The 24,751-nt window shown below is 36.5% G+C and overlaps 1 protein-coding gene across 3 annotated transcripts in view; it reads left to right on the top strand.

Moving 5' to 3' along the window:
• Nucleotides 1-1,193: 1,193 nt before the first annotated feature.
• Nucleotides 1,194-24,751, top strand: part of KLHL5 (kelch like family member 5) — a 44,110-nt gene continuing 20,552 nt past the window's right edge. Inside the window, exons 1-4 of one of the 3 annotated variants that reach the window (XM_009482586.2) lie at nucleotides 1,194-1,570; nucleotides 12,537-12,719; nucleotides 20,447-20,583; nucleotides 21,033-21,229. In XM_009482586.2, the coding sequence (XP_009480861.1) occupies nucleotides 1,194-1,570; nucleotides 12,537-12,719; nucleotides 20,447-20,583; nucleotides 21,033-21,229 (894 nt within the window). Of the gene's footprint in view, nucleotides 1,571-12,533; nucleotides 12,720-20,446; nucleotides 20,584-21,032; nucleotides 21,230-24,751 lie in introns of all 3 variants that reach the window. The other 2 variants (XM_009482585.2, XM_009482587.2) reach the window with 2 other exon arrangements.

The following is a 24,751-nucleotide window of genomic DNA, read 5'->3' as shown; positions in this document are numbered from 1 at the left end:
TTGCATGTGATTGGAATGAGTCTCAGCATTTTATACCTAACTAGCTCCCTATGTTGTAGAGGAAATAGGCTGGTTTTTATAGGAAATGTAAATTGGTCATTGTGTATTTTGTCCTTTTGGCTTTCTTTCCCTCATTCAAATAAAAACTTTTGTTGGATATTTTAACACATTACATAAATTACCTATATAGAGGGAATTCTGGCTCAAAAGTATGCATCTCTTTTCCACTGTTCCATCTCAGTACTTTTAACCTGATCTGGAACAGCTGATTGTATATGATTAGAAAGAAGCCTTTTGAGAAGTCATCTTTTGTTGTCTATTTTGCAGGGGGTGTTTCTGGTGTCTTGGATAGTGACCAGTTAGCTTTTTCTTGCTTTTGCTTTTAGTGGCATGTAAATGAATGGAAACCATTAGCTCATTTCAGATAGACATTTTCAGTTACTGCAGACCTAGATTTGAATCAAAGCACATCAAGATGAAAGGCTCTATAACCCAGTACCAGTCCCCTGAGCCTTCCAGGCTGTTCTTGTCCTTTTTAAGTTAGTGCCTGTCCTGTAATGGGAAAAGGAATTATTTACAGTTCAGTTTCTCCCCAGCATAATCAGCTATCTTTGTATTGGTTTTAAGTCTTTTCTGTAAATTTATTCTTCAGCAGTGCAGGAATAATTCAGTTTGCTTTTTGTGGTTTTGGTTTTTGGGCTTTTTTTCCCCCTCTGTAGTAGCAAGAGTTAACAGAATAAGAAGCAGAGATTCTAAGATGCAGTACAGGAATTGCGTTCTCTGTCATTTGTGGTTTAAGAAAAGGGGGTGGTATTCAGCTCTTGAAAGGGCTTTAATGAATACTGTTTGGTGTTTTTGAAAGCTAATGGTCAGAGGAGAGCAACAGAAACAGCCTTGGAGCTTTTAGGGTAAACTGATTAGCATTTTTACTGATTGAGGTGATTGTTTCACCTCCTCTCTTTATCTCAGGATTTTTCGCGTCTATTGCCTTTTGTTTATATTCAAATGACAGACCGTTAAAGAAGCCTTTTTTTACGTGAATGCAGTGCTTTCTCCCCTCCTTCTGTAGAAAATCTGCTTGCCACAGCCAGGCAGAGCATGTGTTTCTCTTGTCTTGGTTGGGTGCACAAATCTTCTTTTATGTGTGCAGCTTCTTACCCTGTTGCCTAGACGATCACTGGCTTTCAGTAAGGATGTCTGGTTCTCGTAAAGAGTTTGACGTGAAGCAGATTTTAAAAATCAGATGGAGGTGGTTTGGTCACCAGGCGTCAGCCCCTAACTCCGCAACTGAAAACCACCAGGGAGACTTCTGGAATAGAGGACAAAATGTAACAACTGCTGGCACAAAGTTTTTAGATTCAGGTAACCTACCTTTAACATCAGTTGGTTACAGAAGGTCCAGCCAACAGGATCTCCAGAATTCACCTGCTTGGCCAATGGCATCCACCTCAGAAATCCCGACATTTGAATTCTCAGCAGAAGACTGCGGAGGTGCACGTTGGCTTGACAGACAAGAAACAGGTGATAGAGCAAGTGAGGAAGAAAATGAATCGGACAGCAGTTCGTGCAGGTTAATTATTACTTTCCTATTGTGAGAAATGTGTTTTCATTTCATGTTTACAGATAGCATGCATATATAGGCTAGCCTTTATTCTAGATTAAAATACTTCAGAAACCTAGCAGCTGCTGTGCATCAGAAACAGAAAATTATTTATAATCAGGGTTCTGTGTGTTTACTAGGACCTTTTTAAAAGGCAGCTTTAGTCAGTGTGGATAAATAAAGCGCAAATGAGGATGCAGTCACTTGTGTTTTAAACAGTATACCAAGTACATGCTGTTGTGAACCTAGGTACTGTCCATTACATGGTAATGTTACAGGATGCTTTCTAAATCATTGAAGTGCCACTGGTTGTTCAGTTATGCTGAGAGTTAGTCCTGTGCCAGTTAGAAAACTATGAAAATGTACGCTTCTTGTGACTCTTATCTGATGTTTCCATGTGTTTCTATAAATGAGGGAGATGAAACTGTAAAAAATACTTAGGCTATAAAACAAAGAATTTTTTTTTTTTTTTTGTTTGTTCTTGTGCATATGCAACTTGAAGGAAAAAAAATATTTCACCTATTGCAAGCCAACCACTTTGTGCTTTAAAGTGATTGCAGATATCTGTCCAGGTGTCTTAAACTGTGTATCTAGCTTAAAAAGAAAGAATAGTTTTATTGTGTCTAGAAAGATGTTTTGGTGTTCTTCTCTTATGTATCATTACTAAAGAAGAAACTGTAAAACTTGTTCTTAAATGAAAGGTGTTTACCAGTTGTTGTAAATTAGGCAACTTAATAATCTCTCTTGTTAAGTATAAGTTTAATTCTTTTATTTCCTTTTACTGCATGTCAGCCATTCTTCACTAAAAGTATTTTTCCTGTTTTATAGTGCACATAGTGCGTAATAGGTAGCTTACCATTTCAAGTACATTTTATGATGTTTGCTTTCTCACTTTTAAGATAACTTTGCAATGATATGGCATTTCAGGAAGCATGGCTATTTAAAAGGGTACACTGCGTAATAAAGCCTATTAAAGACTGATCAATCTAGTTATAGCAGTTTTAGTGTTTTGCATTCCCTAGGAGAAGAATTCATTTAGTGCAAGGGCAAAGTAGACCATAATATAAACACTAACTATTTATGGTTTATATAACCTTTAAAGATTCAAGGAAAGGAGGGAGGGTAAAAATGCTTACGCATCAACACAGTGTATTTGCTTTTGTCACTGAATGGCAAAAGTACTAGAATTACAGGGAAAGGAAATCCTGCATACGAATGCTTCATAACAGCAGTCTTATCGTGCTGCCACAACTATATAGCTATAAATAACGTATCTCTGAAGAGGCCCTATTTTAAATGATATTCAGGTATGAATTTTTAAATACCTATGTCACTGGATAATATATATGATACAGGTGTAACATCACCTTCCATTTCAGCAACATCTACTTGTGATGTGAAATATTTATGTACGGCATTACCCCAAATAGGATATGCTCACCATAGCAAGGCAATCAGTGTAGAAAAAACATGTAGTTTTAAGAGATAAATGTGTAGATTGAAATTACAACAAATTTGTTCTTAATTGGAGGTGAAGAATTTACATATGACAAAACTAATTTGTTACTCTGTAGAACTGGAGAACTGCAGATACTTACTTAGGGCATATGAGAAGTCTATATAGCACTGAGGGTTTTCTGGGGTGGGGTTTTCTTTTTTTTTTGCAGGTGGAGTTGTATACCACAGGAAATGCACATAGGATTTGAACTTAGTAAATTTGAAGTATGTTTTTAATTATGTGCTTAATCATCTATAGCATCTAGAGTTATTTGTAATTCCTTTATTGTCTTGTAATTCTTGCTAGTGTTTTACTTTCATGCTTTAAAACATATTTTAGAGAAATTTTGAGTTCAGTGGTGGTACAACTTAATATGTAACTAGTGTAAGAGCTTGCTTTGTATTGTTATCTGTATCTCTAGTCCCATGGGGAGACTGTACTTAAACCATGTTTTGTTCACTCCGTTTGTTAAGAATGTATAAGCTGTTGGGCAGACTACATAAGTCTGCCTAACAGCTGGAATTTTTCTGATATTAAGAGCTTAATTAAATGGTCTTTTTTACTAGTCTAAAAATATAGCTTCTTATCTATTGACTTGAGGAAAAAAAAAACCACTTTCATCTATGTAGTTTTCAAAGGGCTTTTTTCCCATATGAAAACCCTGTTACCTCCGTTAGAAACACATTGTGTATGTGAAGAAACCCCTTTTTTAAACTTTTTGTAGAAGCTATGGAGTTACCTTAGTACTTTGCTCCTCTGTAATTTATTGCCCCGTTACGAGCCCTAGGAGCATGAAGTGACAGAAGCAGCTCTACTGCTTTGTGTGTACCAATCATCCTTCCTCTTTGCCATGTCATATAGCACAGGTAGAAAAGCATTTAGATCAGATCTTTGTCATTATGAAAGATTTAGATCATTACGTGATTCATTTAGAGGAGAGCTGCTGTAGAATTCATTTGTTATTAGTATAGAGCTTGGTGGCTGTATCTGAGATGCTAACAGATCATCCGGATTCGGGGATCAGAGCTAGCTGGCTATAATGCTGTTCACATCCTACCACTATGTGTTGTTTGTAACGAGCATTAGCTTGAATGATTGTTTACAGGGCCAGTGAGGTTTGAATTCTTCTGCTGGTTTTCATCTCCTAGATTTCCTCTATTGCTGCTGTTTGTTAACTCTCCTACGTTCCTGAGCCCGATGGTCATAATTTTAGATTTGTATACTTTTTAAAATTTTCCAACAGCTGTGCAGACTCTTGTATAGGAAATTTAAGCCTATTAGCAATAGATTTCTTTTTCTTAACTTCTTGTGGGTGCTTTAGCAGCAGTCCAGAGACCTTGAAGGCACCATGGATATCAAGTTAAAAATACCTAGAGCATACCTAGTATGCAGAGTATTGTATCTGCTTCATTTCACCCAGGCATGCATTAAAATATTGGAATTACTTTACTGTAGATTTAAGTATGGAAGTGTATTAAAATATGATATAAAATGTATAATTATATTTAAACATTAAATACAGGCAATATTTCAGAATTCATCAGTTGTGTCCTAACCTTGAACAGTTTAGTAAGATGTGTGTAGCTGATTTTAAGACAAGGTCTGAATGTGCCGGGTGGTAGCTATTCTGCAGTATTGCTCTGTATGAAAGGTCTTGTAGTTAGTACATTGTAACTTCCAGTCTAAGTCTGCCCGCCCCCAACAGTTTTCAATGTACAGAAACCTCTGATAGTCTTTTATTTCACCTCAGTCTTACTGACCTTTGAGGCTGTAAGTTCTTTAGGACCCCCAATTGTGCTATATATTTCTGTGTATCTCCTACCACAAAATAATGCAAACTGTCAAATAAGGACAGTTGATAGATTCCCTAATTGTGGCGTGATAGTAGTATGATACTTGAAATTAACAGAAAAACTATAAAAAGAGCGGTTTTTGCTAGATATGTGCATGAATTAGGCAAAAGTAAGAAACTTTGTTATTGAAAGACAAGTTGTTTTACAGGGGAGAATCTCTAGCCTTCTCATTTCTTCCATGCTACTGCCAAAATTCTTTGAGTTTCCTCTGTGCCTGCTACATATTCACTTGGGTTATGTCTATGCGCATTTGAAAAGAGTTAGTGCAGCACAATTATATAGCATATATGAGGCAGACTTAATCTAGTAAGCGTGAACAGTAGATGTTACAATGAAGATAAGGGAACAAGAGGCTTCAGCATGGACTTCGCAAAGCCACAGGGGATTCCAGCAGTTTATTTGGATGGAATGGGCTTTCATGCAAGACAATCATATTTTTGCAGTCATTGTCACATGCTCTGGCTATCTTAAAGCTCAGTCAGGCATGTTTTTGTGCTACTGCACTTCTGGATCACACTGCAACGTAGGTGTATCATGAGGTAGTCTAAGTAGTTGTTTTCCAGACAGTGCATGTTACTGGTGACGTTTGTGTGGGTATACAAATTCATTGCACTAAATCCAAGACATCTCTCTGAAGTAAGACAGGAAACATCAGTGCTACAATCAAAGGTCTAGCTGCAATGAAACATGCCTATATTATTTCTTAGTAAAATTAGATACAAGTAAAGATGCAGTAGTATTGGCTTAGCAGGCTGTGTATACATGTCTTTGGGCTAGCGTAGGTAACACTGGAGTCTGCTCCAGCTTCTCGTGTCTGTTGTTATTCATGCCAGTTAGATTAAGGTTAATGCAGATATATATGTGTTTGCTTGAACCTTGTGATTACAAGATTGTAGTTCTGGCTATGGCTATAATTCTTTTTAGCATAGAGTAGATCACTAGCCCTCGAGTTCACGTGCATGTATAGCTTTACTGTGCTCTTCAGTCTCTCCACTTCACTTTTGTTCTCTTTCCATTATTTTTTTCTTATCTTGAATTATGATACACTGCTAAAAGTCCATTCTCTGCAGCTGAGGTTTTTGTCTCACTGACTTTGAAGAAGGAAATATTTTAGTCTTTACAAAGTATAGTATAAAATCATGGAAGCTGGCATAAAAGCTGGTGTATTACTATTTTAGTAAGTTGTGTTTTGGTTTCTGCAATAAAATGTCAGCTAGCTTGAAGACAGTAGTGTAAACAATCAAATTGTTGAAAAAATATTTTTTAAATTATATTGATTGTATGTAAAAACTGCAATGCAGGAAGCCATCTTAATGCAGCAAGAAAGTTGCAAAATTAAGATTTGTTTCAAAATGCAAAAGATCTTAGTATGTATCCTAATTTGTCCAAGGGGAAACACTCTATCTCCTCTAGTATGTGTGACCTAAACGATTGACTACCCTAGCCTAAAGATGACTTAAAATTGCAACAGATCTTCTAATTATATTATTACCAAAAAAATACCTTGAGATCATGGGTTTGTTATGCAGTATAGCAAATGCAGTGTCCTATCTCTTCTTAGTTAGGAAGTCCAGCTAATGGAGATTTGTCTGCTCTAGTAAGGGAATAAATGCCTTCACTGGTTTTGAGCAGTAGTGAAACTTAGAGCTTATTGGTGATTCACTAAATTCAATATACTTCATTTCTGATTGAAGAGTTCTGCTTTGATCAGTCAAACACTGGCTTTTGATTTCATTGACATTATTCTTGGGTTTGCATTACAAGAATGTAAACAGGAGCATGTAATTTATAGTCAGAGGTACTATGCATTATTTTTCTTCCTCTGATTGTCCTCTCTAAACACAAGGCAGCTGCACCCATTTTCCTGCATGTACTTAATTGTTTCCATCACTTACCTCTAATCCTCTATTATTATTTTGAACCTTTTGGAGGTGTGAATAAAACTAATATTTTTACTATTTTTCTTCTTTGAAATGTCATGATTTTTTAAAATATCTGTATACGTTGAGATGTCTATATTGGTTTGTTGATTTTCTGTTTATTTAGATGTCATTTATAAAGGTGATATTCTTTATGCATGCATTCAGATTTCAAATGTTTATGTCAGTTACTTCATTTCCTGAGAAACAAAGTGGAGTTCACTGGAAACATAGTAGTGAGGAGAAAAACATCTATTTTTTTCCCATCTCTGCAGTTTTACCAGTGTTTACTACTTCTAATGCTTTCATGTACACCCAGTTTGTGTTAGAGAAACATATGTAAAACAGAATTTAAGCCATTTCTGTGCACAGGTTATTCTTGCTCCAGTTCCCATTTTGCACCGTTTTCAGTGTATCTATGAAAGCCATGTAGGTTGGTGTATAGTGCTGCCTGCAAATTTTCAGTAGAGTAGATAGAGCATTTGCTTTTAGTTTGGCTTCCTAAAGGGACCAAGTTTATGCGCTTATGTTCTGCATCACCTCTGCCATTTCCCTGGTAGCTTTAAAACCCATGGGCCATTTTCATCTTAATGTGAGGGTACGCAGAAATCTCGAAGATAACGTCACTCCTTGCAAATGGCAGCTAGTTAATGGAGAGAAACCCAGCTTATTGCCTTCACTGAAAAAGGGCAGAAGTCATCTGCTGCAAAGCTGGCGGCACAGCACAGCTTCCCGTTAGTCACGTTAATTGCTGTCTCTTGCCTAGTGAGGCAATGCCTTAAGGAATTGAGGGGAAAGGAGAAGAGTTAGACTTGTGGTGGTAGATGGAGTGGGAAAAGGAGACAGAGCATAGAAATCTTTTGAAAAACAGGCTTCATTTGTTGATTCTGTGAGCCAGCCAGTTGAGTAGACATAGTAGCAGTGTATTTGGGGTATTTTTTCCATCAAGATTTTGCAGATAGAAATCCCATGGTAATGCTGTCTGACTCCTTTGTCCAGTGAAGGCTGAACCAGCTGCACTTCAACATGTTGCTTCTGTCAAAAGAAATGTGACTGTTTAATGCCAGGAAATAAGCTGTTACTTGCTGCAAAAGGTTAGAAGAGACAAGGTGGTACTTATATATAAGGTCAGCATCTGTACTACACACCCTTGATCTAACCATGTCACTCTCATCTTGCAGTAAAACTACATTTTTGCAGATTCATGGGATTTCATATTAATCTTATGGAGAAGTTGACCTTTTTTAGAAGTACAGATGAAGTTACAGCTAAATTAGGTGAACTGATCATGACAACAGAACAGCTTTAAATATAAGTGAATTTACACATAACTTTCAGAGATAATATTTTCAGACAGAATTTTACACAATTTTTCAGAAAACGTCATTTAAAATTAATTTCAAATTTTGGATTTTGTTCCTCTATCTCTGTTCCAAAATGAATAGTTTGAATGTGTATTTGATTTTTTTCTTAGTCATAATGAAGTCTTTATTTTTTTTACTTCATTTTTCCTTCAAAGACAAACATGGAGACATTTAACCTAAAAGCTGCCTCCCAAAAAACAATTTGAAAAAAGTTTTGCAACCTTTGTTATAGCCAAGGTTAATACTTTTTGGAATTCATAGGTTGTTAACTAATATGTGAGATTGCTATAAAATAACCGTTGTGACTCCTCCTTTAAAATGAATCTCAGTGCTTTAAAATAATTAAAATAATAAATCGTGTTAATAGGATGTCCTGGTTTCAGCTGGGAGAGAGTTAATTTTCTTCCTAGTAGCTGGCATAGTGCTGTGCTTTGGATTTAGTATGAGAATAATACTGATAACACACTGTTAGTTGTTGCTAAGTAGTGCTGACACTAGTCAAGGACGTTTTCAGCTTCCCATGCTCTGCCAGGTGCACAAGAAGCTGGGAGGGGGCACCGCCAGGACAGCTGATCCAAATGGGCCAGAGGGCTATTCCATACCATGTGACATCATGCTGAGTATATAAACTGGGGAGAGTTGGGCAAGGGGTCAGCGATCGCTGATCAGGGACTGCCTGGGCATCGGTTGGCGGGTGGTTGCCTCACTTGTTTTGCTGGGGTTTTGTGCCTCTCTTTGTTGTTTTCCTTTTCGAGACAATTTTTTTTGTTGTTGTTGTTATTGTATTTCAATTACTGAACTGTTCTTATCTCAACCCATGTGTTTTCTTACTTTTGCTCTTCTGATTCTCTCCCCCATCCCATCCAGGGGGGAGGGCGAGTGAGCCGCTGTGTGGTGCTTGGTTGCTGACTGGGGCTAAACCACAACAAGGAACAGATTGTGCTTCTCCCCCGTAAAATTTGAAAAACACTGATGCCTCTCTTTTGAGAGAGAGAGTTTTGTAAAAGTTGGAGGAAGGAGGGCTTGTATATATTATGGTTTGGTTTGTTTTTATATTGAAAATGGTGCTGTGGCTTTAAGCTACAACAAGAAGCCTGAAACAACAGCAGGAGAGGTGTGAATTCAGCTCTCCAGTCATCATCATCATACATGCTTTTACTTTTGAAACTCATTTATCAACGCTTTACTAGCCCAGTTAATTGCTTCATTGCTTTGCAATGAACTGTTACATTGGGCAGAGCTCCTTATTCCGAACATCCTACTTCAAGAAATAAAATCCTCTAAAAACAAATGGGTATATAGCATGGCTTATACGTAATTTTGATTTCAAAAGGCACTCTTACATGAATTCTTTGTTATACAGAGAAGTTGAAGAAAGCTAGCATCTGTAGTATATGAATGTTTGTCACCAGGGTAGTAAAATGTGTAGGTAGCATGGGAAAGACCTTGTCCTTAGGGTAACTTATATTTTTACAATCATCATGAAATTGTACCATACTTAAAAATTGGTCAGTGCTAGATAGGATCTTTTTGACATAAATAGGTAAAGAAAAGAAAGACCAAGAAAAGTGTGATTGAAGTTTAAGAATACAAAAAGGAAACCCTGCGGACTAACATTCTAAGATACTTGTAATAATATTTCCACTTAATGTGTTAAAAATACTATCTTAAATCTTAAAGGAATATGCAGAGGGTTCTCTGATACACTTACCTTGTGCGCTGACAGCCTCAGTCTTCAATGTAATTTTCTTAGTAGTATGTGTGAGGTGTGCAGAAGTAGCAATATCTAGTCTGTGGGAGGGGAAATTCATACTATAAGATAAATTTGAGTCGAGCCAAATCCAAAAGGAGCAGAGCTGCCTTGATACTCAGAGGTGTAGGACACTGCAGCTGGGTGTTTGCTCTGAGCATGGGAGTCACAGGCCACTGTTAGATACCCAGGTATCCTCTCTGTAGGTGGAAGGGACGTAGACCAAGAATTTTGGAAGGCATTTCAGTACTGCTGCTGGGAGAGAGAAAAGCAGGTCCTTCCTGTCCTCTGTTCTTTCCTTGCTTGTGTATTCTCCCAAGCTGTCGAGGCTGTGGCAAACTAAACTGGGAAATAGATTTGTAAAACAGTTTGGGGAAGGAGGGAGATTGAATTTTTCGTAATCAGTCATTGAGTAATAGGCATAAATAGCCCTTGAAGCTGTATCTTTCCTTTTTTGCAAGTACCACAACTATCTAATGACTATCTCTTTCATGTTCTCTTCATATAGACCGCTGAAGCTTAATCTTTCTTTCCTAATCCTTTTCCTTCCTTATGGAAAATGGTTTGTAAGTTACTGGCTAGAGGACAAGGTATGGGCTTGAGCTTCTTCAGGTGCGGGAAAGAACTAAGCTTGGCTCTGTTGTATCCTGAAAAAGTGCTTTATGCTGGGTAGTGGAAAAGAGACACCACTGCAATTATTCTTCCTTGTTGAACAAGAGTGGTGGCTGCCACAGTTCTGTGCAGAATGTGCATGTGTGCAGCCTTGGGGCTGGCAATAGCTCTAGTGAGGGTGTGGTCCAGGCAAAGTGCTGGCTTGGAAAGTTTTTTCCTTCTCCGTACTAGTTTGTTGCTTCTTCAGTTCTATCTACACAACTCTTTGTGAGGTTGTAATGTAAATCAAATCCCTGATATAATGTAGTATTTTTATCATTATTAATGGCGTTAATTTGAGGAATCTGAGTTAAAATATGGTTCAACCAAAAAAAAACCCAAACCACCCAACCTGTATCAACACAGTTGAGGATGTGATAAATTGTGATAGGGAACAAGAATTTCCTAAGCATTTTCTTGTTGCCCAGCACCCTATTCTTTCCACTTCTGTTTCTTTTGCAGGGTTGCTGGTTTAAGAGTTCCTTTCCCTGAGTACTTCTTGCTCATTCACTGTGAGAATGCCACCCACTTTTGCAAATACAATGTTTTTTATGGTTATGTGGTTACGTTTTTCACATACATGAGTTCCTTGATTCAGTTTCCAAAATGGCCACAAAGAATACTTGTTCCAGCTTTTCTGAGGGCCAGTGATGGAGCAGAAGTGACTCATGGAGGGTGAGAAGAAGTTGGCACAGCTTAAATAAATGGCTAACCACAGCTTCAGAGAGCACGTTTAAGATGAGGTTCTCCAAGGGAAGTAGGTAGGCAAGTATCTCATTTCTCATCTGTTACTAGATTTAGGTTTGAATTAAGTGCCAAATTGCTCGGCCTTTTTAGCTATCTGGGCACACGGGGGGTTGGGGGGGGAACAAAAAACCCAACAAAACAAAAAAACCTTTACTGAACATTTTCTGCTGAAAATTCAGACTTTGATTTTGAGGAGCTCTGTCGTGAAATGAATGTCCTAGGCTAAGGACTGAGCTAAGTGTCTTGGTGGATTTAGCCCTGAGCATGGTGCCCGAGTTCGTGACATCTTTGTGAAAGCAGGGGTCTGGATGCAGAACTTGGGAATCCATGTCCTTCCAAATATTATGGTAGGTCCAGAGTATTTTGTAAGTTGCCTGCATTGTGGAAAAGTAATCAGTAGTTGTCAGTTAAAGAACTATGAGCAAGAAAAGGTGCTTCTCTCAGTGTATGTAATTAGGATTCATCTCCTTTATGTCCTAGGCCCATATGCACTCCTTTTACATTTTCTCTGTTTGTCTTTCCTCCCAAGCTGCTGTGTGTATGGACAGGAATAATTTTTCTCCCCGTCCACCCTTGCTTTTCCCCTGTGTTGGCTTCTACTGTACTAGATCTCATTTTGGACCCATAAGGCTTCGTGCAGTAGGAGTGGTAGTATATTGATGTGTTTCTTGATGTTTTTTTTTTCCCCCCTGCATACCCACGCTCTTTTACTAGCTCCGTATACGCTGAGTTTTGTTCTAGACACCTTAGGCTAACTGTGAAGCAAGACTTTAATGTACGTGTGAAGTAAGTCTTTAACATACATGGCAGGGAGCGGTTTGATTCCTTATTGCATCCTTCTGTTGCTTTTTCAGTTTGCAGGGTCTTGGTTGGAGTGTGTTTGTCCCTAACCATCTGACAGCACTATAGATAGGATTACTGGACTGATGTTTGTGTGCCTGTTAGTTGAAGAGTAGAACATTAAATGATCGTACCTTTTTCATAAGGGTTTAGATTAGGTTTGGAGGAAGACAGAAAGTACGAATATGAAGGGAAATAAAATAGCAAGGGAATATATATTAAATCACGTACGTCAATTTTAAAATCACATGTGATTTTTATTTTATCACTGTAGATATTGTGTGAACTAAGATTTCTGTTACTGTCTTCAGCAGAACCTCCAACAGCAGTCATACCTTATCATCTTATCAAACTATGGAGCCCTGTACTTCGGACGAATTTTTTCAGGCTCTCAACCATGCTGAACAAACTTTTAAAAAGATGGAGAACTACCTTAGGCACAAACAGCTATGTGATGTGGTGTTAGTTGCTGGTGATCGTAGAATTCCAGCTCACAGGTAAGTTTGTTATAATTTGAAGTAACTTCATATTCATTTACAAATGTACCTTCAAAGCGTGTCCTGTGTTTTGCTTAAAAAGGTCAGAATGTCCTAAACAATTTAGAAGACTTTAAACATGCTTATGTTTTTTAACATTTATTTGGAAACTAAGAGTTAATTTCTGTCTGTTGTATGCAATACAGCATCAAAAATAATTGTGATGTTTTCACATTCTACTTTTTTCTTCAAGCGTATAGTAAGATATTTGCATAACAAAATAGAAACCCCAAAAGTCCCAAATGCGCCCTCAGAATATTATAAGTAGTAGTGGTTTCTGTGCCATAGAATGATGTAAAAAATTTTTCTTAGATTTAATTTTTTCTTTGTACTAACAATGAAGTTGTTGGAGTCATAATTAGCAATAAGGACAGTCTTTTGTCCACATAAAGTATTTTTGCTCCCATTGTAAGAAAGAGTCCTTTGATAGTAGACTACTGCACGCTGACAGTAAGGGTTAGAGGGCTAAATTAGATCAAACATTACCCTATCTGTCGTCTGTGTAATTAACAGATCATATAGCATGCCACTTAAAAGCTAGGAAAATACTAAAGATTGTGAAACAAAAGTATGAATAACTGAAGCATGTTACAGTATTTAATGCGCAATATTAATAGTTCAAATAGGAACCTAGGTATAATTAAGCCGTGGTTTCATGAGACTAGGTCTACAACAGAAACAGCAGCCTAAAGCATTCCTATTTTCCATTGCTCATTCCCACCCCCACACTGAAACTACAGCTTAATACTGTAATAGTAATAAAAAGATGGGAAGAGGTTGCTGGTTTGGGTTTGGTATTTTTCTTAAAAAGCTGGAGCTCTGCTTTTATTTGGGTATCATCCAAACTGTTGTGCTGACACAACTGAGGGAATGATAGCATGGGGATGGGAACTGACTTGAGGAGCAGGGACACAGTTATACCATAACTTGTTGCTCTCGGATACTTCATTTTATGAAACTTCATTTTTAAACAGTTAAGGCTATCCCTGATGTTTCCAAGTTGACATAAGCAATTCTTACTGCTATTCCTGCTAAGATGGGTGGTCCTGCTCTCCACCCAACCCCTGACCTGAATTCCTTTGTAAACACTTATAGCCACGTAGTTTGAAGGATGATGATGAACCCTTTTTGGAGAGACAGTAGGGTGAGTAAGATGATTTGGCTTTCCCTGTGGCTACAGAGTTGCTTAAGATTGGTCTTTGGTTTGTTCGAATTACCTGCAAAACTGCATTGTCCCTATAGAAAGAGTGAATCAGATGAAAACAGGGAATGCACGCACTCCTGGTGGATTTGCACCCGCTGAAGTAATTTGGAAGTCAGAGAGCTTGGGAGTGCTATAAACAGGAAAAATAGTGATTATAATAAGGAAATAATTATACTTCCTTATGTGGCCAAGGTATTTGCAATATACAGTTATGGAGTATGGTTTATGTAATAATTAAAAAGTGTAGAAAGGGTGCAGAGGACAGCTGCAAATATCTTGTAAGGACTGGAAGGGGTTTTTTGTTTTGTTTTGTTTTTTGCAACAAGATAAACAGAAAGACAGCATGCTAAGAAGTTCTTTAATGTGGTTTGTACCTGTTTCCCATTTATTTAGAGAACTGACTTTGCTCCTTGAGTGTCTGCTACTGTATCTATTTCTGTAGTGCATTAGGCGTATGCTACCACCTGTTAATTGCTATGGTCTCCTCTTCTTAGGAGGAGAAACATCTTGCTGTAGCTGGTATATTGTGTTTTAAATACACATGAAAGTTAAGGCCAAAGCAGCACACCTTGTGCTTGTAGCAGGACGTGGGAGGCTTATGGTTGTCCTTAGTTCACTTTATAGTGTCAGAGCAAATTTTGCACAGTAAGTTCTTTCTCTTACTGTTTTGTTTTCACAGAGAAACATAGCAATAGCTACAGTCTTCATCTCAGTATGTCCAAAGTACCTCACTGAAAACAGACCTTTTCAATGGTGAAAAAGATAAAGATGGAAATCTTAAATTTCGTTCAGAATTCTATAGAAATTCAGTAAGAAGACTGGCTTTATGTACTTGTAGTAGCCTATGTTATAAGAAGAAAATTCTGTAGAATTTTTTTACTGCCTGCTTCCAAGTTCTGGCTTATTTAGTATTGACTGCAGGCTGGAGTGATCAGTGTATTTCAGAACACTAGTGATTGTGTTATCTTAAGACTTAATAAGCAACAAAAGATGTATTAAATAGATACTAGCTTAATGGCTTGGCATTCTAAGATGTGTAAGAAAATAGAAAGTTCACTTACACTGGACAGCTGTTTTTTCTTTTTTTTTCCTTAAGAAAGATAAAAGGGTTTTTCTTAATATGTGGTCACATAGAATTGGTAAGAAAGAGTATTTTTCATTATTATTATTAATCATGCTCATACATAGAGAGGAGTTTTCAGATTTTCTGTTTTGAACCTGATATTTTTAATAGTTCCTGTGTTTTTTTCCTTAATTCTCAGTTTCTACTTTTGATGACACTTGAATGTTCTGAGGTGTATGATGTATGTTTTTAGATAAAAGAGCAGCGAGTTTGGTGTCTGCAATAGTAATAAGCACAGGTAATACGTTACTGTAAAATCCAGAAGGATTTTGGTTTGGACCTATTCAAAGAATTCAGGCTATCCGTTTACTACAAATAGGAGTATCACATATAGTCATGATTTTTCTGAATGTGGCATTTTCTATTATTCTAAGACTGCTTATCTTCTCATTCTGTGCTGAAATTATAGCTAAGAACTTAGTAAGGAAAACCCACATTACATTCCCACTCCCTTAGCCTGCAGTTCCATAAAGAAATTTTGCCAGATTTTAATTAAATTAAATTTAATTAATTTAATTAAGTTTTTCGTATCAGGTGCTTTTTCTGTGTCCACTGCAATTTCAGGTGTCTTAAGTAATTTATTACATTCAGCTAACTGCTATATCCATAATAAAAGTTTGTTTTGTAATAACCTGCTGATCAGAACATTCACATAAGAAAAGGGAGGTCTGTGTAAATTCCTGGCCAGAGGGGATTTAAAGCCTGCTCTGCATCCTTTAACCAGCAATCTGAAAATCTCTGCAGAGCCGTTTTCTTTCTTCCTGTTGACAGTGAAAGATGGAAATACAAAAGACATGGGACTGAAGGAAAGGCGGCAAATGGAAGCTTATGTACTCTAGGGGTTAGGAAGCTTGTTTGGAAGAGCACAAATCCTGGTTTGCAGACATTTTTTATCTTGAGGCTTATTTATCTTTGTACTTCTTTTCCATACAGCTTAATAATATTTCCTTTCTTTCACAGTCCGTATTGCCTTAGTTTGTAAATCCTTCACTGCAGCCTTTTGGTTGTTTTGTTCTAGCTACATGTTTATAAAAGTTTAACACAAAGTGTCTTTCTAAAAAGTGAAAGTATATAAAAAAGCAGTTCTGTGATAGCTTTATGTTAAAAAGGTACTATTGCTACTAACAGCGTGGTTGTTTTGAAAAATTCTACTAAAGGGTTTATTGTAATCATCATTTCGGTGTCAGAAGCAGCAAATGAATTTTGAAAGGTTTTATTTCCCTGGAAGAGAGAGATAATTGGAAATCATTTTAACATAAACATACTGCATGTATTTTTAGGTATTGCTTGCTTTTAAACAAATACAATTTAAATAAATACAGATATATTAGTAGTGTGGGTAGTACCACTTTCATAATTCTTTTTATTACTGACATGCTTTGTTATCAAGAATAGAAACTAGCTGAAGCCACCAGTGGATGAAATGCTTCATACTAGGATGCATGAACTGTTCAGTATCACCTTACAACTTCACTGAATGCTATTAGTGTGTTCCCTAGGACTATTCTCATCTGTTACACAGCCACAAACAAGGAGCTGCCTAGGAAGTGTCCCTTTTATCTTGAAAATGTTAAGAAGCTTCATGTCATTCTGTCAGGTGAATCAGGTTGGGAGATACTAAATCTGTAAATTGCCGGGTTTGACAGCTATCATCATTTTACGTAATAATTGCATTGAAGACCTAGAAAACTGTCTAGATGATGCAGCTTGTGGCAATTCCAACAAGAAGCACAATTAATTCAGGCGTGCCACCCTGCTTACACATATTTTACTGGCTCTCAGTAGAAAACTCTGCAAACTAAGTTAAGCCATCATGGTGGATCTTTCTATTTTTGGATCAGTACAAACCACAGAAATTAAAGACATCAGTAGCATTGGAACCTCCTGCAAGAACAGGGAGATGTACTGAAACACCCAGATTTTGTCAGTGTTTAGCCCATAGCTGTTGAGTGTTTTTCCAGAGAGATTAATTGTTCAGACATCTTACGATCTCCCAGATGAAAAATTCTGGTATTCATGTACTCCTTTTTCTCTACATTTTTCCTGTGCACTGAAAACGAGCAGCCAACCTACTGCATATAATTCAGTAGCCAAATTCTTGCAATCTTATCTGTGCAGAATTGAGTATTTGGCAGTAGCTGGTTATTAAGTAAGAAGAAGAGTAAAGGTAAATATGTTTGACATCCACAGTTGAACAATACAATGCCAACTGTATTAAGGCTTTTTCTTGTTTTTTTTTTTTTTTCTTCCAATTTTTTTTTTTTTGGTACTGTTAAGAGGTCTCTCTAATGTCAATATATACCAATTTTGTAGACATTTTAGTTGGGCCAATTATGAAGGAAATATTACTCTTGGGGAAAAAAATACAGACTCAGAATACAAAAACCATAGCTTGCTTCAGTTTCTAAACTGAGGAATGGCAGTATTTTGTAGCATCAGTAGTTCCCAGTGAACTCTTGATATGGATGAATGTGTTAATTTCAATGATTAATAAATAACACAAAGAGATTATGTTAAATTCTAACGGAGCCATGATAGCTCTATTTAACATGGGGATCGTGAATATAAGTAGAGTTTTTATAGTAATTGTTTAGCAAAAAGGCCAAATATGGATGGGGAAAGTCTTACGTGGATTATTCAGTTATATGAAGGTATTAGGTGCTTCACATTGTATAATCTGTATATAGGAATGCAGTTTAATTTCAGACAATCCAAAAAAAGCTTGAAAGAAAAATCAGTTACTAGCTATGAGATTAAAAGATCAATGAACAAGTGGGTGTCAAATGGAATGAGTATAGTAGTAATTGATTTTTATTGACTAGTGGGAAAAACATAGAACAAGAAATGGCCAGTCTGCTGAAAGTCTGCCTTTGTTTTCTTTTATGCTAGCTCAGTGTCACCTTGATGCGTTGTCACTGCGTCTTTTAATCACCTTTCTTCCTTTGAAAGAACTTTTTTCCTAAATCAGTTGAATTAAGAGAAAAGTGTGGATACCTGTTCTAAGGCTTTTCATGGTGCATGCTTCTTGACTAAAATTATTACAAAATTGTTATTGGTATAATTTATGCTTTGGCATATTACTGGTATTAATCTACTCCTGGGCTGCACATCCTGTTCTGACATATGCAGGTCACTCCCTAGAAAGCACTTAGCACTGTGAAACATGTATACCTTCTCATGAATCCGAATACAAGTTTGCAAAAATAGTAAATGGATTGCATTTTAAATTTGTAAAAATTTCTTTTGGAGGACTCTCACACTGGAAATTACAGGGGGAAATTTGCTGATATCAAACAGCTGGTAGAAGGTGTTTGTTTGGAGCCTCAGGTTATTATTTGGCATTTCTTCAGCAAGTGTTGCTCAGATATGGGCAGTCCAGCCATCTTCTAAATAATAGTGCAGCTAACTAAACTAGTTGCACTGTTGGGGGAAGGAAAAAAAAAACCAAAGCACAAACCCAAAACTGTGTTAAGATTAGGTTTTAGCTCCATCACAGAGACCTTTCTTTTTCAAGCTCTATTCTGTGTAGAAGTTCAAGTCAGTATTGCCAGAGGTGAATATTTTAAGTTGTTTGTTTTGCTTTTTTTTTTAATAATGAATTGGCCCGGCAGAGATACTTGGGTCATTCAAATCTGTCCATCTACACACTTTCCCTTCCAATGAGAAACCATATTCTGTACATACAAATCTGATCTTGTCATGTCATTCTAGCATCAAAAGCAGTTGCATAAACTCTTCCTTGATGCTTATATGAATGTACTCTCTAATTTCACTAAACTTCTACAGAACTGTAGGAGGCGGTATTTTCATTCATTCAGGTGTCATTAAACTTGAGGTTAAAACGCCTAGAAGTGATGCCCGGGTGCTATCTTGGCAGAATGTTCTACTTTTTCTCAGCAAGTCAGCCGCAGAATGAATCTCGCATTTCAAGAACAACATGTTCTTTAAAAGAACAGAGCTTTATTTCTCATTACAAAACTTCACTTAAGTCAACCAAGATGTTAAAATTAATCTTTTCCCCATATGCTCTTAACCCAACTCTATTGCCTCAACAACTAGAAAAAAAGGGTTATCCTACTGTAGGCCTGACCAAATGGTCAATGGTCAGAAAATCGGCAAGAAAAAAGAAGTTGAAATTAGTCAACAATTTATTAGTTTGCAGTTAATTAACTAAGAGACAGTTCTTTCTAGTTCATGACTTTGTGTACATAGCTGCAAATCCTCCCCATTAATACATGTGTAGACTTTACTCCTAAGCACTGCTGCTCACCTTTTCAATTAATTTTACTCTGTTTTGCGGTTCCTGACCTCTGTCACCTTAACAAGCCAATATAATGATTCAGCACAGAATAAACTGACATTTTGTGAAGTATTAGATTCATTGAATGTATGCAGATGGTCTGTGTAGTGTATTTGCAATAGGCTTGATTCTTGGGCTTGCTGTTTGTATAGCTCGGTACATATGCAAGTGTATTTGTATTTTAATTCCCTGTGAGCTGCTGCAGCACAAAAGTTGACCCAAACCACACGGCTGTTCCGGGAGGTCTCTTAGGGAAGAGACCAGGAAGAGACCTCATGAATAGTTATGGTAGGTCTCATACAACAGAACTATGGGTTGAATGTTCCTCCTTCATATGATTTCCTTTATCTTTCACCCTAGTCCTGTGAACACATACTGAGACATCAAAATTCTTGCACATTTTGTGGAATGGCATTGTTAGGTCTACTCAGTGTTTTACTCTCAGTAATCCGAAGAAACGTCTGTTGCGTACTAACATGTTTACTTACTCAGGATCTTAAAATACTCAGAATTGTTAACAAAAGGCTAAATACATACCCACAAAAGAGATTACTCTGTACCATCTCCATGTTTACTGTGCCTAGTTCTATTATCAGTATTAGTAAATGAATGCATATGTGTGCACCAACAGTAAAAGCAGTTTAAAGCACTTTCAAAAGGACTAGTAAGTCATTCTTTCACATTTAAAAAAGTGACATAATATAAATGGAAGTCAATTCGATTTTTTTTATTTCCATAATGTATATTTATATTCCATTTCCAATTTATGTGTTTTTTGTGGGTTGTTTCTGTGTTGGCTATTAAAAGTCATTGAGCTCTGAAAGTGTAATTCATTTATTTCAGCAGCAAATGTAGATTCAGTAACAGTACTTCATTATTCATAGAGGGAAACTAGAGCATGGAGCAGTTTGTCAATTTTAAAATGTTTTTCTCAGTAGTGTGTTTCTTCAAAGGGCAAAGTAATGAATCATAAATTAACAAACATCAGGTTGACTGAGGTTTGGGTTTGGTTTTTTTTTTCCTCTTTGTCTCTCTTCTTCTCTCCCGCACGATGTACTCAGATTGGTTCTCTCCTCTGTTTCGGACTACTTCGCGGCAATGTTCACTAATGACGTAAGGGAAGCAAGACAGGAAGAAATCAAGATGGAAGGTGTGGAGCCAAATGCATTGTGGGCTCTGGTTCAATATGCATATACAGGTAATTAGAATGAAAATGGGAATTTCATCTAATGAATTGTCCTCCTGTGAGCATTGTATTCCATTACTAGATTTCAAATGCTCTTTAGAAATGATTATTCACATTATTTAACTCCTTATAAATAAATAGAAATCAGCATTGCTGTTACCTGAGGCAACCTGGTAGGATATAGTTTCTCTGATAATTTGTTAAATAAATTAATATAGTATTATGTGAATATTTTAAATGTATCATGACTGACAAAAAAAGGAATCTTATTAGGATTCCCTTTCCTTATGTCATTATAGGTACTAATTTTGAAAAAACTGGTTATCTGTTGCTGAGAGTGATGTTTGCTAAGCCTTATATTCTGTCATATAATCTGTAAATAATTCTGTTGCCTCTGAGTTTTAGTGAATTTAACAAATGATGAGAGCAAAGTAATGTGATCTCCTTTTTAATATTACTAGGTCGCCTTGAATTAAAAGAAGATAACATTGAGTGCCTGTTGTCTACAGCTTGCCTTCTTCAGCTCTCTCAGGTTGTAGAAGCATGCTGTAAATTCCTAATGAAGCAGCTTCACCCATCCAATTGCCTTGGAATCCGATCTTTTGCCGATGCGCAGGGTTGCACTGACTTGCACAAGGTGGCTCACAACTACACTATGGTATGTTGTTCTTTTAAATATCATCTGCTTTATTTAGTAATGAAAATACAGAATGTTTTCCTGAATAAAATACTAATGTTTTTCCCCCCAGAAAGCCTTGATCATTTTCCAAGCAAGAATGCACATATGTTCCCATGATGAGAAATGGCAAAATAACTATAAAGTTGCTGGTTTAGAGTTGGAAGGAAATAGGCAAGCATTAATGGCTCCCTGTAACAGTAATGGGATTGTGTGATATGCATTTAATAAAATCATTCAAATGCTTGTTCTTATTTCTGTCAGTCAAAAACTACAACCTTAACAGTGGGCAAGCTGCCATCATCTAGTCCAAAATAACACATTACTAAATGAAACTGTAGAATTCTTGTTTTGTAATGAGCTGGAGTAATCAGGTTCTAATTTATACTAGGGGTATGAATGTGGGCATTCGCCAATTCTGCATTATCCTTAATTTCTTAGTAGTGGGATGTCAGGATGGCATCAAATAATTTAATCTTAGGCTAGGCAATATGTGACTAAATATAAATTTGCCAATGATATTTTCAGTTAACCTGTAGAAAGACTGACCTGCCAGCTTAATTAAACTTCATCTTCTTAACAGTCATCCTTTTATCTTAATGTAAAATGTTCTTCTTTTCCTTCTCACGAGAGTATTTTAGTAATGTTATCAGCAGAAGGTGGCAGGAGAATTATCTCTCAGGCAAGTCAGTTCATCAGTTCTTTGCAGTTTTGTGAGGCATTTTTCTCTCTTCTTGATGAAATTTTGCCTGTGTAAGCTCTTGGGACCTGAATGAGGGCATGTAGATACTGCGTAAGAGATGTGGGAATGAAGATAGTACTGAATTTGCTTGTGTGGCATGGCATTGCATTGCCATGAAGCTATTGGATTAGATCCAAAAGGTATAATTTCTGTCTTGTAATTAGTATTAGAAATCCATGGCTTCTCCTCTTGCTGCCTTAGTTTTTTGCTGGTTTTAAAACTACTTTTTCTTTTTAATTATTTCTTCTTGGCTTAAAATAACTTTGTTTAGTATGTGTAACAGTTTAAAATAGCTCTTTTTTTATATGAAACAATGTTCTTACTCAGTGAGTAGATCTGTGATGTATTTAAAATCGTGTACACACTAAAATTTACCAAAACAGGTCAATAAATAGTGTGCAGATTGTAACTTACATGTTTCTATTCTTGATCTTCATTATTGCTCAAACAAAAATAAGGAGACTGCAATTAGGTAGACAGATGAAACAGTAAAGATAAATGTGACTTATGCCTTTGAGGACTACTAGAATTAATGTTGAGTGAGACAGCAATACAAAAAGTATGCAAAACCTCCCTCCTCTGGCCTATCTGTTCTTTTTCAGAATAAGCGTATAGTTTGGTCTGTGTTATTGTCATGTCCCTTATAAGTGGACTGCCAAGATCAGAACGGTGTTAGGGATAGTAGTCTTACTATTTTCACTGGCAATTCATGACTTGTGGCGGAAAGGAGCTGTGAACTTTCTAAAAGCCATTCTTTTACAGCAGCTATCTTTTCTTTTGTTCGGACCACAGGAAAATAGTTGTATGCCTTTTGGCTGTTGTTTACTTCAGTGGCAAAATTGTGGCTTTTAAGGCTTAGACGTGGATGAAATTTAAATTAGGTGGATTTTAAAAAGCCATTTTCAAAACTAATTAGTTGTGCTAGATGGATTCTTCCCAAGGCCTCTGTTAATGTTGTTTAGTTCCAACAGAGACATGAAATTGAATTTTAGTAATAATGAGTAATAGAGAAGCAGCTTCTTTAGTTTGAAATGAATGTTGCTATGGAAACTGCATAGAAATGTATAGTCCAATTGAATCTTCAATTAAAATAAATCCCCAGGTAATTTCATTTGTTTAAAAGCTGTTTGAAAAAAGAAAATGTTCAACAGTAGTAAGTGCTAGCCACTTGATGCTCTTTCCATTAAGAAGTATTAGAGCATAAGGGTTAAGCGCACGTGTAGTACCTGGAAATTCTGTTTGTTAAAACAATGAATTATTTTTATGCTGCAGTGGGCAGCATAGCACAACGGGGGATTATACTGAGAATAGTATATAATTCTGGCTTTTCCATGTAATTTTGGTTCTTTTAAAGGACTTGAACCAGAAGGTAATGAACAATATAAAATACTTAAATTTTAATTTATTTACATTATTTTCTATGAGTTTTTATTTTCCTTTGACAGAAAAAAAAAATCAGATTGCCATATAACTGTTTTTCTGCAATTAAAACAACTTCTCAGTTTCAAAGGTTTTTATGATACATACTATAATTTGATAATCATTGTACCTGCTTCATTAAAATAGTTCTTTACATGAAGACTAGAAATTCAGATGAAATGAGCATTTGGTTAAACTGAAGGACCAATCAGTGAGTTATCCCAGTAGGCCTACCTCTGTTAATAGACCTGCTCTGTCTGACTAATGTTCATTCGGTGTCACTGGAAAGCATTAGCATGATTTTATGGCATGATTTTAATCACATAATACAGTATGATTAAAAAAATAAATTAATAAGAAGGATTTGAATGCTGCACCTCTTCATATTAAAGATGTAGATGTATGTTATGCTAAAAGGACTTAAGTGTTGCATTACTTTATTGCTTACTGTGTTGACAGTTGATGAGTTGTTTTTTCAGAGGAGAATAATTTTTAAGGTTATCATCAAAACAGGTCAATTTTTGACATTGCAAACTAAAGTTTGAAAAATCCTCAGGGTGCATTAAGTGAAACGTGAAATAAACTGGTTATCGGTAGTGAAGTTAATGCTGTATAAAGAGCAGCTCTGGGGTTTCTGCATCAGGGTTTTAAAATACAGTTGACAGAATCGTGAGGTGTATCTGGGTAAAGGTATCTTTTGTACAAAGGTTATCCTGTTTTGCTGTAGTTTATATGTAGTATTGGGGTCATACAATTATAAATTTAGGAATTTTATTAGGCTGCCTAGCAGTGTAGCTGTTCACTTTAATTTGTAAAGCCTTTTTGCACAAAATGCCTTCTGTGCGTTTGCTGTCTTCACAATGTCAAAAGAAACACCCCTTTTGTCATCTTCTTTGTTTGAAACAGTTGATAGTGCACCTTGAATGAAAACCCATAGCTCCTCTTCCACAAAAAAGTAAACAAAATGGGAGTTAATACTTTCAGGTGAGGAAAAGCTAGCCTGCGTTTCCAGAACATGAAATATCTGTGGTGAGCAGTGAGGTGTTCTTAGGTAAGTGTCAGGTAGCTTCTTCAGTAGCCAGATTTTAACTTCCTTAATTACAACCAAAAAAGAAAAAGCAGACATTCTAAACATTATACATGATAGTGCCTGAGTCCATCCCGTTTGTAGATAGCTTTGTAATCTTTGTTGCTCAGCCTTCCATGCTTAAAGCAGAGTGAAAAGCCATTTTGATTTTCATCAGAAATCTTCAGAAGTGCGTGAGCAGTGATAATGTTACAAGATTCAGATAAAGTTAATTTTGGAGTTTGCATGATTTCTGAGCACAGCCAATGGCTGTTTA

The sequence above is a fragment of the Pelecanus crispus genome, chromosome 4, assembly GCF_030463565.1.
Source record: "Pelecanus crispus isolate bPelCri1 chromosome 4, bPelCri1.pri, whole genome shotgun sequence".
In the NCBI taxonomy this organism is placed as follows: Eukaryota; Metazoa; Chordata; class Aves; order Pelecaniformes; family Pelecanidae; genus Pelecanus; species Pelecanus crispus.
Note: the sequence above shows the minus strand (reverse complement) of the source record. Positions and strands in the feature narration are given on the sequence as shown.